The sequence below is a fragment of the Ylistrum balloti genome, unplaced genomic scaffold (genome assembly GCF_031769215.1).
Source record: "Ylistrum balloti isolate Yb309-2 unplaced genomic scaffold, AGI_CSIRO_Ybal_v1 Utg370612, whole genome shotgun sequence".
In the NCBI taxonomy this organism is placed as follows: Eukaryota; Metazoa; Mollusca; class Bivalvia; order Pectinida; family Pectinidae; genus Ylistrum; species Ylistrum balloti.
Genome location: NW_026782376.1, coordinates 1,546,741 through 1,563,560, shown reverse-complemented (window position 1 = coordinate 1,563,560; position 16,820 = coordinate 1,546,741). Strand labels below are relative to the sequence as shown.

The following is a 16,820-nucleotide window of genomic DNA, read 5'->3' as shown; positions in this document are numbered from 1 at the left end:
TACCTAGGATCATAGGCAGGCACCTCACAGCCTTACTGTTACAACTTACCTGGGATTATAGGCATGCACCTCACAGCCTTACTGTTACAACTTACCTGGGATCATAGGCATGCACCTCACAGCCATACTGTTACAACTTACCTGGGATCATAGGCATGCACCTCACAGCCATACTGCTACAACTTACCTAGGATCATAGGCATGCACCTCACAGCCATACTGTTTCACAATAGCATCATCGAAGCTAAAGTCAAAGTTGATTCTAAAAAGAAGAAAGATATACATGTATATCTAGTATTATACTTAAAAGCCTTTCTGTAAACAACTACATCAAACCTCCGAGCAATAATATTTTAACTTTCAATTTGAGTTAATACAGGAAAGGAAGGTCATGAGTTGCCGAGTGTCCAAATTTCCTTTCTACTTTAACTTGGTTATCAATTTCAAATGATGCTTCTGTTAATTATCAAAAATCTTCATAAAACATATGAATGAGGTAAAATGTTTACAAGCTAGATATGTCACAGTGACACAAATGTCCCTACTGGCAATCAAGAAGTTTGAAACTTTTTAGTGTTATAGTGATAAATCCTACCTACAGCATGCATGGTATAGAATCTGAACAAAACTGAAGCTCTATCAACATGTTTTTTTTTAATTCACACTGGAGCTAGGCAAAACCTCTAATACTAGTCTTAAAGTTTTTTTTATAAAATTTTCATCCAAATTCTTGAAGTTAAATGGCTGGAACTCTGGGAAAAACTAATTGACCACAACATAATCAAATCTTAACCTTCATATGATTATTAAACAACTATCTACCAAACTGCAGTTCCTTATTTGTATCTATAAAACGGTAAATGAGTCAAGGGTAGCATTGTATGCTCTCAACCATGAAATGGCAGGGTATGAATTATCTATGAGTGTAAAGTAAGATGGTACATTATGTAAGGATGGGCAATCTAACTGAAATTTAAATATATCCACATTTAAAATCTTTTTAAAAAAATCCATAAAAATTAGGTTATAAATATTAATGAAGGGATAAGGCTCTGTAAGACAGAAGGACCCACCCATGCTTGAAACTTGAACAGTCATCTTAAGTATTAGCATAGTTGACCTGTGCATAAGGTTACTATTGTATACATTCAAATTTGAGGTTTTTTAATGTAAAACCAATTTTCATGATGTAATACTTACCATAACTTTAGTATGCAAATACAGTACCTACACCCATCTTTGTATCCCAACAAAAGATTCAAAAGAAAAACAATCCCGCCCTCCCTACGATCCATGAGCCATCACGGCAGGAACGCAGAGTGATCTCCCTTCCTCTAATAACCTTTATGGCGTAAACCCCACAGAGGGGCAGCCAGGCAGATAAGGAAGAGGGGAGGATAGGGTGGGACTCCATAAAGTTATGGTAAGTATTACATCATGAAAATTGGTTTTACATTAAAAAACCTCAATTTCATTTCAGTAATAATTACCATAACTTTAGTATGCGAATTCGTCTTACCGTAGTGGTGACTAGAAGCCAGGCAGCCCCTTCAGCACAACCAAAGTAGTAGGGAGGGAGAACAGAGTGCTAAAGTGAAGGAAGGGACCTCTCTGTGAAAGAGCAGGTGTACCCACATGCCGCCGTACGGAAAGACATGGCCCGGGGCTAACGAGGAGGCCCAGCCACTGACTATGCCACCACCAAAGGTCCCAATGAATACAGGCCTTCTGAGTGGGAAGCTAGGGATCACAGATAAAAATCTGTTAAGGTATCCCTGCCCTGCCAGAATACTGCAGACATGACCTCCTGAAAGGAGGACTCATTGAGAGAAGGGCCCAGGATGAAGCAAGGGCCCTGACCTCGTGAGACCGCGCTTTCACTCTCGCCCAAGCCAGATCATCAAAATGCTCGTAAGCATACTAAATCACCTGGCAAACCCACCTGGAAACCGACTGGGAGGAGATATCTCGTTGCCCCTGTTTAATGGGCAAAACAGACGGGATCGAGAGCCCCGCCCCCCCCTGGTTTTATCAAGATAAAACCTAAGAGCCCGACAAGGACAAAGCAACCTATCTCGCTCCTCCGAGCTAGTCACAGCCAGGATCCTGATGGGATCGTGCGAGAACCCCGGAACCTGATTCTTCGCTAAAAACAACTCTATTCATAGCAAAGCCTCTGATTAGGGCAGAAAGAGAGGAGGACTAACCGATCTCCTTCCTGCCATAACAAGCAAGAACTCTGGCAATAGCTGTACGATAGCCAGCAATAGTGCCAGGTGGCAGATAGCGGTACCTAAACAGAGAGATTAGGAATTCCGCAATCAAATGCAGAGGCTTCGAATGAATAAGCTTCCTTGCCGACACACCAATCACAGAAGATCATCCAACGTGACTGGTAGACGGCAGAAGAGGAAGCCCTGATTGATTGCTCAATGCAATCTGACACCTCTTGAGAAAAGCCTGCCTTGGCGTGGCTTCCAGAGATAGCCTCAGCGCGTGAAGGTGGAGGATCTCTGGTCAAGAGTGTGTCGTTCTGGGCCAAGGCTGGCGAAGGAGATTCGGTCTGGTGGGGAGAGCCAAGGGCTCCTCCACCAGAAACGACAAGAGCTCCTGAAACCAAGCTTGCCTCGGCCACAGAGGGGCTCTCAGAAGTAAGGAGCAGTGATGCTCCCAGAACTTCTGTAGAACCCTGCCCACCAGGTTGAAGGGAGGGAATGCATATGCATACGTCCCTTCCTATTCCAGAGAAAGGGCGTCCACAGCCCACGCCTTACGGTCTGGGACCGGGGAGACGAAGGTTAGCAGCTGGTTGTTCAGGGAAGTGGCAAACAGGTCTATAATAGGTCTGTCCCACGCCTGACAATTCCCCTTGAAAATCAAGGGACACAGCTGCCATTCCGTCAACACCGGCTGGTGGCGCCTGGAGAGTGGCCACCAACACACTCAGCCTGCCATAAAGATGCTTGACCGCTATGGTCAACTGCATGTCCTGGCAGAGAAGATGGATGTGGATGGAGAGGGCACACAGGACATGAGACCTGGTGGCCCCTGTCTCTCCAGATACTCGACAACTGTTGTCGGTAGCCACACTTTGGACTGCAGGATACCCCTAAAGGACTGCAGAGCCAAATGAACAGTCTCATCTCGAGTACACTGATGTGCTCCGAGAGTTATTCGCCAGACCACTCCCCCATCGAGGTAAGCTCACATTCCTGTCATGAACGCGTCCATGAACAGGATCATAGAGGGGATAGGCTTGGTCAGAGGTACCCCGTGGAAAACGTTCTCCTGAATGGTCCACCAGCAAGAGAACTCCCTGACCGACTGGGTAAGCGGGATCCAGGCCTCCTGGATGACGGAACCCAGTCAGACAGGAGGAACATCTGGAGAGGTCCGATGTGAATCCTCCCTAGGGGGACCACATATGCCAAGGAGTTGAGATACCCCAGAAAACTGAGGAACCAATGTACCTGGACAAGCGACCAAGTGATGAAAGTCAGAGCCAGAGCCCTGACCTTCTCAAACTTCTCCAGAGGTGGAAGGGCTAAGCCCCGAACCATGTCAAAATGGTTCCCCAGGAAGAAGAAGTCCTAATATGAAGGAACCTCTGACTTCTCTCTGGAAGGAATGAAGCCGACTCTGAGCAAGAGTTTCAGGACCAGACGAGTGTCCTTCACTAACGATTCCCACACCAAAAGAGGCATGAGGGAGTCGTCGAAATAGATGTGGACGTCTATTCTGCAGGAGTGAAGGAAACACCAGCAGCAACTTGGTGAACACCAAAGGAGCTGTCGTGAGCCCCAAGGGCATCTCTGCCTTGGCAGCATGGTCCCTACTTCCTCCTGGAGCACCCGTGCCCTTTCTGAATCCCCGGAAGGAGGAAAGAAACAAAAACGGCCAGGAGGCGAGGGACGAATCCTGAAGAAGGGGAATACCTAGACCCTCCCTGACCACCGACAAAAGCCCAAGCGTCCTCTGTAATATCCTGCCACTAGGAAAGGAAAGCAGAGAGACGTCCGCCCACAGGGAGTTCCGGATGGGGCAGATCGAGCCCCTGCCAGACCAGAGAATCGTCTGCCCACCCGGAGCCTGAGCCTGCAGGAGAAGGACATGAGCCCGGGAAAGGAGAACCACCGTCCACCCGGCCATACCCTTCGCCTTTCGCGGCCAAGAAGCAGAAATAGTCAGGAACCCTTCTTCTTGCCCCCAGGAGGTTTCTTACCCTTCCTACCCTTCCCCTTGTTGCCGTTGAAGTGAGGTTGGGACTTGGGCTGTGCAGAAAACTGAGCAGCCGAAGACTTCGCCTTCTTCTTAGGAGGCACTGACCCCTGCGAGGCACTGGCCTTCTCAGCCTGAAACCTCTTCACCAGAAGTGCTGAGGCGACCGAGTCCTCCTTCATATCCTTCTGAACCCAAGGAAGAGCTCCCCTGAACAGGGTAGAGCCCTAGAAGGGGGCATTCAACAAGCGGAAACGGTAGGGTTACTGGACTGGGCGGAATTTCAGAACTGAAAACTGCCTAGCCAACACGGCATTGACGAGCAGAGAACCTGCAAGGCTGCCGTGTCCTGTATGTCGGCTGTTCTGTCTCGGATAACCGACACTCAGGCAAATCGGATACCCTGTATAGACAAACTGTCAGGAAGTCTATGTATGACAGAACTTGGATGGAGAGGTGCAACATTCTCTCCATCCTGTGGTGCTCTTTGGGATCGAGCACCACCTGGTCCACTGATTTGCCGGGCCAGGCAGCCAGCTGTCTCAACTCCAGCTGTGCTGGTTGAGAGGCCAGCTGCCCATCATGTGTGGCATAGTCGGAAGCTGAAGCCTCCGACAATTCACCAACACTGAGCTGCAGACCGACAAACCCGAGAGCACGGGTAGAGAAGGAGTCCTTCTCTAAAACCGGAGCCCGGGCCGTGGCCAGAACCGAAGACATGATATTGCCTTCTGGCAGAGACCGATCTGAGCGAACGGAAGCCCGAGGAGCCACCAGGGAACCCAGAAGGATGGTGGATTCAGGCGCCGACGATGCTGAGGCGGTGGGCAAACCTCCGCCCTGAGAATCCGGGAGATGTTGGCCCGGAGGACCCGCATCCCAGAAAGCACATGCTGAGCCTCAGCTTCAGCAGTCTCAGGGCCATCTTCCCCTTGTGAACCCTCTTGGCCCAGGAGAAAGATGAATGACATCGTCTTCCTCTGCCGAGCCCGCACCCTCGATGTCCATCTCCTCCTCAATAGAGACCGAAGTCCCCTTGGGAGGAACAGGGGCCGCCAGAGGAGCCATCTCCGCAGAGGGGAACTCCTCTTTATGGCATTTGGACGCAGCGCGACCAACAGCTGTAGCTGTAGGCTTGGGTCGGAGACCCGAAGCCGACCCCTGGGAACAGGAGACCGACGGGTCCGCGCTGGAGGCGGAAGTCCTTAAGGTCTGGCAAACCTTTATAGGACCGGCCAACAAGGCCCCCGAAGTAGCAGAACATTGGGGGGATTCCGCACTGCTATAACATCTCCTAGAGGAGAGACCAACCCCTATGGGTTCCACGAGTGAAGACCCATGGGGTAAAAACCCAAACCCCTGAGGGAATGGGAACGGTCCAGCGGGCCGGGAGTGACCCCAGAACTGGCCAAGATGGCCTGCCTGAGTCTGGGGCTGGACATCCTGTCCAAAGGACCAGGATGAACCGCCACTCCCACCAGGTGGAAACCCAGACTTGTACAGGCTAAGCCCGTAACTGCTGAGTAACTGTTGGTACCCAAAACCATCCGCAGGTTGGCCTGGGCGACCCAGGAATAAGTGCCCGCAGGCACCCCTACTCCCTGAGCCCGGGGGAAAGGGAGACCGGAAACCGGACTCCTGGCCTGAAGCCCCAAACCCTTGGAGGAAAACCCCCTGGGAAACCCTGCACTGGGAAATCTGGATTGGGACGGAAGTCCCAGAGCCAGAAGCCTGTGAGGGTGGGAAAACAGACCCCGCGCTGACACCAGGATTAGTGAACTCAAGTGTCACTAATCCCCGTAGCCACAGACAATCCTGACAAAAAGTCTGTGGCCCCTGAACCTATACCCGAAGGCACAGTTCCGGAGTCAAAGCGGCCCCCACCAACGACGCCACCTGGCGTGCCGAGGTCCCTGAAGGAATCAGAGACCTCGACCGGAAGTCCCTTTCCGACGGTAACACCGCCGCCTATCGAGAGCTACCGGCCAATTCGACCCTTGACTGCGCCGAGTCAGGGTCGGGCTGCCCCCCCTACTCCAGGACGCACCTGGACAGGGGGAGCCACCCCCTGCTGAAGGGCGGAGCTCGGTGGAACGAGAGCACCCCCAGCAGGAACGCTCTGGTTCAGAACTTCAGGAGGGAGGTCTTAAAAAGCTTACTTCCCTTACCGGAAGAAGAGGACGAATCCCTCTTCCGGCGGAAAGTTAGCTGGAAAGGCATGGGAGCCTAAGCAGCAGACTCCATGTGCAAACAAAGTTCACATAGTGAGGTCTGGCTGTAATGTCGGCAAATGGGACAGGTATCATGGGGTTCCCATTATCTATAGAAATAGGAACATCCATGCGCTGACCCCCGACGTAAACCCGGCACCTTTATCCAGCATCGAAACAATAAAAAATTGTAACAATGAAAACAAGGATAAAAAGTTTTCTAACAATCAAAAAACTACGAACGAGATCATAAAACCTACCGTACGCAGCAAGATTGTACTGCAAAAAAAGAAAACGGTCGTACAAAACGGCCGACAAAGCAGCAAGAAAACAATTTCAACTTCACGAAAATCCGAGTGACGAGACAAGTAGTCACTCACTCGAACACGCGGAGTAAAAACACGGCCGGAAACGAAGTTCTCGAACAATCAAAAAACTACGAACGAGAGCACAAAGCCTATCGTACGCAGCAAGATTGCACTGCATAAATAAAACGGCCGTACAACACGGCTGACAAAGCAGCAAGAAAACAAATTCCAACTTCACGCAATTCCGAGCAACGAGACAAGTAGTCACGCACTCGAATACGTGGAGGAAAAAACGGCCGGAAATACGGTCAAAATAAACAAATGACAATACTTAATTTCACAATATAAGTTGGGAGATGGGTTTATAGACTACTAATAGAGTAACAATATACTCAAACGACAATGGCAGTACGAAGAGAAGGAGTAAGAAAAGCACTTAGCTCAGACACCTCCGCACTCGTCGGCAGCCATAAAGGTAAGAGGAAGGGAGATCACTCTGCGTTCCTGCCGTGATGGCTCATGGATCGTAGGGAGGGCGGGATTGTTTTTCTTTTGAATCTTTTGTTGTTGGGATACAAAGATGGGTGTAGGTACTGTATTTGCATACTAAAGTTATGGTAATTATTACTGAAATGAAAATGCATTTTACCTGGTGTATATATTTCATAACCAAATATAAAAGTCCTTAAGTATTTTATATCATAGGAACATGTTTTATGGGCTTTATAAAAAATATTTTTGTGCAAATCACCATAAAACGCAAATAAAACATTTATTCAAGGCAGTGAATGAAACTAAATACCACGGTGTGACATTAACTCCTGACTACCTCCACAACATCACAGTGTGACATTAACTCCTGACTACCACCACAACACCACAGTGTGACATTAACTCCTGACTACCTCCACAACATCACAGTGTGACATTAACTCCTGACTACCTCCACAACACCACAGTGTGACATTAACTCCTGACTACCTCCACAACATCACAGTGTGACATTAACTCCTGACTACCTCCACAACATCACAGTGTGACATTAACTCCTGACTACCTCCACAACATCACAGTGTGACATTAACTCCTGACTACCTCCACAACATCACAGTGTGACATTAACTCCTGACTACCTCCACAACATCACAGTGTGACATTAACTCCTGACTACCTCCACAACATCACAGTGTGACATTAACTCCTGACTACCTCCACAACACCACAGTGTGACATTAACTCCTGACTACCTCCACAACACCACAGTGTGACATTAACTCCTGACTACCTCCACAACATCACAGTGTGACATTACCTCCTGACTACCTCCACAACACCACAGTGTGACATTAACTCCTGACTACCTCCACAACATCACAGTGTGACATTAACTCCTGCTACCTCCACAACATCACAGTGTGACATTAACTCCTGACTACCTCCACAACACCACAGTGTGACATTAACTCCTGACTACCTCCACAACATCACAGTGTGACATTAACTCCTGACTACATCCACAACACCACAGTGTGACATTAACTCCTGACTACCTCCACAACATCACAGTGTGACATGAACTCCTGACTACCTCCACAACACCACAGTGTGACATTAACTCCTGACTACCTCCACAACATCACAGTGTGACATTAACTCCTGACTACCTCCACAACATCACAGTGTGAAATTAACTCCTGACTACCTCCACAACACCACAGTGTGACATTAACTCCTGACTACCTCCACAACATCACAGTGTGACATTAACTCCTGACTACATCCACAACACCACAGTGTGACATTAACTCCTGACTACCTCCACAACATCACAGTGTGACATTAACTCCTGACTACCTCCACAACACCACAGTGTGCCATTAACTCCTGACTACCTCCACAACATCACAGTGTGACATTAACTCCTGACTACATCCACAACACCACAGTGTGACATTAACTCCTGACTACCTCCACAACATCACAGTGTGACATTAACTCCTGACTACCTCCACATCACAGTGTGACATTAACTCCTGACTACCTCCACATCACAGTGTGACATTAACTCCTGACTACCTCCACAACATCACAGTGTGACATTAACTCCTGACTACCTCCACAACATCACAGTGTGACGTTAACTCCTGACTACCTCCACATCATCACAGTGTGACATTAACTCCTGACTACCTCCACAACATCACAGTGTGACATTAACTCCTGACTACCTCCACAACATCACAGTGTGACATTAACTCCTGACTACCTCCACATCACAGTGTGACATTAACTCCTGACTACCTCCACAACATCACAGTGTGACATTAACTCCTGACTACCTCCACATATCACAGTGTGACATTAACTCCTGACTACCTCCACAACATCACAGTGTGACATTAACTCCTGACTACCTCCACAACATCACAGTGTGACATTAACTCCTGACTACCACCACAACACCACAGTGTGACATTAACTCCTGACTACCTCCACAACATCACAGTGTGACATTAACTCCTGACTACCTCCACAACACCACAGTGTGACATTAACTCCTGACTACCTCCACAACATCACAGTGTGACATTAACTCCTGACTACCTCCACAACATCACAGTGTGACATTAACTCCTGACTACCTCCACAACATCACAGTGTGACATTAACTCCTGACTACCTCCACAACATCACAGTGTGACATTAACTCCTGACTACCTCCACAACATCACAGTGTGACATTAACTCCTGACTACCTCCACAACATCACAGTGTGACATTAACTCCTGACTACCTCCACAACATCACAGTGTGACATTAACTCCTGACTACCTCCACAACACCACAGTGTGACATTAACTCCTGACTACCTCCACAACATCACAGTGTGACATTACCTCCTGACTACCTCCACAACACCACAGTGTGACATTAACTCCTGACTACCTCCACATCACAGTGTGACATTAACTCCTGCTACCTCCACAACATCACAGTGTGACATTAACTCCTGACTACCTCCACAACACCACAGTGTGACATTAACTCCTGACTACCTCCACAACATCACAGTGTGACATTAACTCCTGACTACATCCACAACACCACAGTGTGACATTAACTCCTGACTACCTCCACAACATCACAGTGTGACATTAACTCCTGACTACCTCCACAACACCACAGTGTGACATTAACTCCTGACTACCTCCACAACATCACAGTGTGACATTAACTCCTGACTACCTCCACAACATCACAGTGTGACATTAACTCCTGACTACCTCCACAACACCACAGTGTGACATTAACTCCTGACTACCTCCACAACATCACAGTGTGACATTAACTCCTGACTACATCCACAACACCACAGTGTGACATTAACTCCTGACTACCTCCACAACATCACAGTGTGACATTAACTCCTGACTACCTCCACAACACCACAGTGTGACATTACTCCTGTGACTCCTCCACAACACCACAGTGTGACATTAACTCCTGACTACCTCCACAACATCACAGTGTGACATTAACTCCTGACTACCTCCACATCACAGTGTGACATTAACTCCTGACTACATCCACAACACCACAGTGTGACATTAACTCCTGACTACCTCCACAACATCACAGTGTGACATTAACTCCTGACTACCTCCACATCACAGTGTGACATTAACTCCTGACTACCTCCACAACATCACAGTGTGACATTAACTCCTGACTACCTCCACAACATCACAGTGTGACATTAACTCCTGACTACCTCCACAACACACAGTGTGACATTAACTCCTGACTACACAACATCACAGTGTGACATTAACTCCTGACTACCTCCACACATCACAGTGTGACATTAACTCCTGACTACCTCCACAACATCACAGTGTGACATTAACTCCTGACTACCTCCACCACAACATCACAACATCACAGTGTGACATTAACTCCTGACTACCTCCACAACATCACAGTGTGACATTAACTCCTGACTACCTCCACAACATCACAGTGTGACATTAACTCCTGACTACCTCCACAACATCACAGTGTGACATTAACTCCTGACTACCTCCACAACATCACAGTGTGACATTAACTCCTGACTACCTCCACAACATCACAGTGTGACATTAACTCCTGACTACCTCCACAACATCACAGTGTGACATTAACTCCTGACTACCTCCACAACATCACAGTGTGACATTAACTCCTGTGTGACATTAACTCCTGACTACCTCCACAACACCACAGTGTGACATTAACTCCTGACTACCTCCACAACATCACAGTGTGACATTAACTCCTGACTACCTCCACAACATCACAGTGTGACAATGACTCCTGACTACATCCACAACATCACAGTGTGACATTAACTCCTGACTACCTCCACAACATCACAGTGTGACATTAACTCCTGACTACCTCCACAACATCACAGTGTGACATTGACTCCTGACTACATCCACAACACCACAGTGTGACATTAACTCCTGACTACCTCCACAACATCACAGTGTGACATTAACTCCTGACTACCTCCACAACATCACAGTGTGACATTAACTCCTGACTACCTCCACAACATCACAGTGTGACATTAATTCCTGACTACCTCCACAACATCACAGTGTGACATTAACTCCTGACTACCTCCACATCACAGTGTGACATTAACTCCTGACTACCTCCACAATACCACAGTGTGACATTAACTCCTGACTACCTCCACAACATCACAGTGTGACATTAACTCCTGACTACCTCCACAACATCACAGTGTGACATTAACTCCTGACTACATCCACAACACCACAGTGTGACATTAACTCCTGACTACCTCCACAACATCACAGTGTGACATTAACTCCTGACTACCTCCACAACATCACAGTGTGACATTAACTCCTGACTACCTCCACAACATCACAGTGTGACATTAATTCCTGACTACCTCCACAACATCACAGTGTGACATTAACTCCTGACTACCTCCACATCACAGTGTGACATTAACTCCTGACTACCTCCACAATACCACAGTGTGACATTAACTCCTGACTACCTCCACAACATCACAGTGTGACATTAACTCCTGACTACCTCCACAACATCACAGTGTGACATTAACTCCTGACTACATCCACAACACCACAGTGTGACATTAACTCCTGACTACATCCACAACATCACAGTGTGACATTAACTCCTGACTACCTCCACAACACCACAGTGTGACATTAACTCCTGACTACCTCCACAACACCACAGTGTGACATTAACTCCTGACTACCTCCACAACACCACAGTGTGACATTACCTCCTGACTACCTCCACAACATCACAGTGTGACATTAACTCCTGACTACCTCCACAACACCACAGTGTGACATTAACTCCTGACTACCTCCACAACACCACAGTGTGACATTAACTTTTTTTTAAAAATCATCTTAATTAAATCTTTCACAATGAAATTGTTTTCATGAGTGCACTTAAATTACAAAAGTACTTTACAGATATCACAAACTTGATGAAAAGGCAGCCATTCCAAAATTGGAAAAATGTAAAATGTTTGCAAATTAAAAAAAAAATCTTTCACAACCAGGAAAGTGTTGTATAGAAAACTTCCTTTAATTTATTCCCAAAAACTTTTATTTTTTTCTTTTCCATTTAATTATTGCATTGCCTTTTGAATACAACTTTATGAGGTTTTTAAACATTTTCAGAATTAATTTGCAAAATAATCATCTAATATGTAGGTGCTATGTTACAGTGCAAACAACACACAAATTAACTTCTGGTAAAATTTCAAAAAAAAAAAAAAAAATCAGATAAATTAAAGGGTAGGGTGTCGTAATTTAAGGATGGTTTCATAAATTAGAACATTTTAGACATGTAATGTCATCAAAATTATGCAATCAAATTTTTTGTACATTTGAATAATGTTTGATGTTGAAATTTCCCTATCAATATTTCCTTGTATCACAGTGATAGGCATCTGTGTATGTCATTTCAATTGTATCAATGGGAATTTTTCAGGATAGTCTGTTAAGATTTACAATCCTGCCAATAAACAGGAAGACGTGGGTTTCCAATTTCTATTTCTATTACCTCGTGACATCACATTGCATGCATGAAACCCTTTTGCTTGCTGTGATTTTATGTAAATAGTCAATATTGGAAGTTACCTGGCTTTTGTTCAAGTCCACCCACACAAGACGAGGTACAAACGGGTTTTCTTAAAGGAGTTAGCTGGACAATTATGGATATGCAGTACATTCACCAACAATGTATTCTGCTGTTTATCAGTTTATTTGAGACATATAATATGTACACAGGGATTTGGAACTATCTTATATAGTCTGCATATGTGTATTGAACTGAAGTAAAATTCTTGAATACATATATGGCTTATCATGGTCTTGTGCCAAGTGCTTTGACTGATTATTCATACATTTATGGTTTTTAAAATGCTATGAAAATAGTTCTTCTGAGAAAATTCTGGAATAATCAGGAAAACTTCCAATATCCCTAACTTTTCTGATCAAGATTTGAAAGATTGTACAACAGACACAAGTGAATAGCACCATTAAATACAAATTTAGAGTTAGATACAGTAGAGCCAAACAATGAATTTAACGGCATCATATAGTTATTTCATGCTAGGGCTCTTTAATCAATGCTATGGGCCTGAATTTTGAAACTGAGGGCCAACTGGAAAATCAAAAGTGATTGAAAGAGAAGTAAAAACAATTAAGAGGGTGAGGTGCACTAGCTCCATAAATTAATAAGTTTGGTAATTTCTATATATCTGAGAATGTTAGAATAACATCAATTACATGTGGTAGCACCTAGGTATGTCAATATTCATCAATACTATCTTACCCATAGGAATAGACGAGACAACTGTCAGAAGGTCTAAACTCTTTGTCGTCACAGATGTCCCAGCCGCCATCATCTAGTTTACCCAGGTGGAGAACGCGGCGACAGAAATACTGAAGGCTGTTGATGTACCTGGATCACAAGAATGTTTAGTCAATTACCTAATGCTTTATTGTACAGTTAGGATAATTGTAGATTTATCTTTACCTTAAATTATTATGTACTACTGAATGGAAAAAGTTTGGATGGTAGGATAAAGTTCTAAAGGAAAAATGCGAAAAAAATTACTAATTTGATTTCACCTGTATTGAAATTAGACTTGTCAGCAGAAATGTTCTGATCAATTCAAACTTACCATCTTATACCTTTAATGGTGTTACCTGCCACTTAAAGCTACCAAGACAAACATACTGATCATCAAAGTGGCATGCAGCTATTTTTCCTTTATAAAGAAAGGTTTGCTTGTTTGTTTGGTTTTAACGCCCCAACAAAAGCAAGGCCAGGCCATTTTGAGGTGGGATCTGCTTGTAGTAATTGGTGGCTACCTACCATATGTGACACTTGTAGAGTGTATGAAATTCAGTGCAAACAGAGAACTGTATCTTGCCCAAGGACACAAACACAATCTATGGCAGGAAACCTCAAACCACACACCTCAGATCTTCACTTGAGCTTGTGCTGCCCTATGCTCTACCATCTCAGCTTTTGCAATGAGCATAACAAGTCTACTGTCTAATTAGTGCAAACTGTATCACCAATAGTTAGTCAAATGAATACCATTAGGCAAGGTACAACGTTTTTCAATTATTGAATTGTCCGAAAGAGTCTTCTAATCAATTTTTCTATATTACTGAATTTAAATAAGCCAAAGGCAATTGAAGTAGCATTACAGTTGATAATGCTACAGAATACCAGACAAGGAGTTATTAGTCCCCTATCGGTGAAACCGAGAGACTATCGCTTTCCTCTTTATCTGTCTCAAAATCCCTGAAAGTTTGTCAGCACTCAGAGTGGCTTCGGTCCTTGAGGGATCTTCATCAAACATCATTCACGTATAAAGCATCAAATTATCTCAGACAATTTAAAGTCTGAGGGTTATTCGGTCAAGGTCACAGTGTAAATGCTTTTGGGGGCTGGTTGGGAACATGAATTACTTCAACAATACTCGGTATGCTTGTTGTAGAAGCAGTGATGAAACACAAGTTTGAAGGTTATTCGGTCAAGGTCACAGTGTAAATGCTTTTGGGGGCTGGTAGGGAACATGAATTACTTCAACAATACTCGGTATGCTTGTTGTAGTGATGAATCAACTTTATAAGGTTCAATGTTTGGTGTAAGAGCCAGAGGAAAGTCAGGCTTCTACTAAACAGAACCTATACAAATATTTCCATATATTGTCAAATAGACCAATATTTGAGATCACAGAAGATGTTAACTGAAATTCAAGGCCACAAACCTGTGATATAGGGTCATGACATCCTGTCGCATCATACGGTCCATAAAGTCTTTAGAGGGTAGAACTAAGGAGTCATTATTCGGGTCAGGGTACAGGTCCTGTAGCCTCTCTGCTCTGGTAAGTTCTTTTGGCTGAAAACATACAAATATTTTCAATAAAGTGATATTATGGTTTTCATTTCTGAAAAGTATATGTGCAATATATACTAGCGGAAAAAAGAAACTGTGCATGTGTAAAATATTCATGAATTCCTCAATTTTATTGAAACTTTACACGGTTGTGCATGCCTCTCATTTACACAGGTCAAAGCATGAGTTGTCTGTCTGGCTCACATCATCGTTTTCACATGTTTCTTCAGCCAGCAGTCAATTGCAAACAGGTTTGTCACCTAAACCTGTATAAAAGCATGGTGTAAATACCTGTAACACACAAAACCAGGATCATTTTGAAAAACATCTTTAATATGCAATGCCAAACTTGAAGGATGCTGACAGATGCAGCACCATAGGCATGACTGAAGTTGGCGTATGTCATACTGACATTGCCAGACAATTTGGTGAACACCAATATATTGTAGACACCTTTGTGGAGATGGTACTAACAGCTTGGCACCACCAAAGACTCCATTAGGATATCCACACGTAACGCCTCATCACCAGAATATGTATATTCAGGTTGTCCATCTCCATGAAAACCTCAGAACTGCTTCTTTGACGGCTAAAAGTATTACTAGCCTTAAAAGAATCAGTCCCTGAACAGTATGTAATAAATTACATGAACAAGGCATACGCCCAGTCATGTGTCCTGTTATCCAGCAGTGCCATTGTGTAGCACATTTAGCCTGGTGTAAACAACACATACACTTCACGTGGCAGGACTAGGCACAAGTTCTTTTCATGCATGAGTCCAGGGTCCGTATTCTTGAAATGATTCTCATGCTCAAGCATAGATTTTATGCTCAAGCAAATTTTTGTATAATTTACCTAAATCATATAAAATAATACAAATGTCAAATTTAAACCTTGAATATAGCTTTGACTTGAAGTCCTTTCAAAATTGTTGTTAAATCTTTGGCAAAATCAGCCTTATTTATTAATTTTCAACTTAAACAAGACATAAAGCTTGAGCATGAGAATGGTTTCAAGAATACCAACCCAGGTTTCATCTCGACAGTAGGGTGTACTGTTGTGTTGGTGAACGTTTCCATGACAGTTGTGAGATTCAACGATGTCCATTCAGCGAAGGCAGTGTCATGGTGTGGGGTGGCATCTCATTCTGTGGCAGAACAGCTCTTGTGGTTGTGGCCGGCAAACTTACAGGCATCAAATATTGTGACAAAATCATCCGGCCTCATGTCCTTCAATTTGTGCAGCAACATAACGCCACTCTGCAACAGATGTGGGCTGACCTTGACTTCTTGATCTAGAACAACATGAATGTGATGCCCTGGCCTGCGGTGTCATCGGATATGTCGCCAACAGAACATGTGTGGGATGAGATGAAGCGTCGCTTACATCGCCTCCAAAATCAGCAATTGACGTTATCTGACACATCACGTGCGCTTGTGAGAATATGGAATGGTATTCCAAAGGCTTTTTTCAGCATACTTGTCACGCCAATGAGACATCATTGTCAAAAATGCATCTATTCCAGTAGTGGATATACAAGGTATTGATAAGCTGAACTTTGTTTAGAGAACGTCTGTGAAAACTGATCTCTATCCAAGAC

At 44.7% G+C, this 16,820-nt stretch overlaps 1 protein-coding gene across 1 annotated transcript in view; it reads right to left on the bottom strand.

The window, feature by feature from the left end:
* LOC132556990 (probable methyltransferase-like protein 24) overlaps window positions 1-16,820 on the bottom strand; it is a 41,141-nt gene that overhangs the window by 6,762 nt on the left and 17,559 nt on the right. The window contains exons 2-4 of the mRNA XM_060221455.1: window positions 15,093-15,223; window positions 13,640-13,768; window positions 188-262 (exon numbers count right to left, since the gene is read on the bottom strand). Of these exons, the coding sequence (XP_060077438.1) occupies window positions 188-262; window positions 13,640-13,768; window positions 15,093-15,223 (335 nt within the window). The remainder of the gene's footprint in view (window positions 1-187; window positions 263-13,639; window positions 13,769-15,092; window positions 15,224-16,820) is intronic.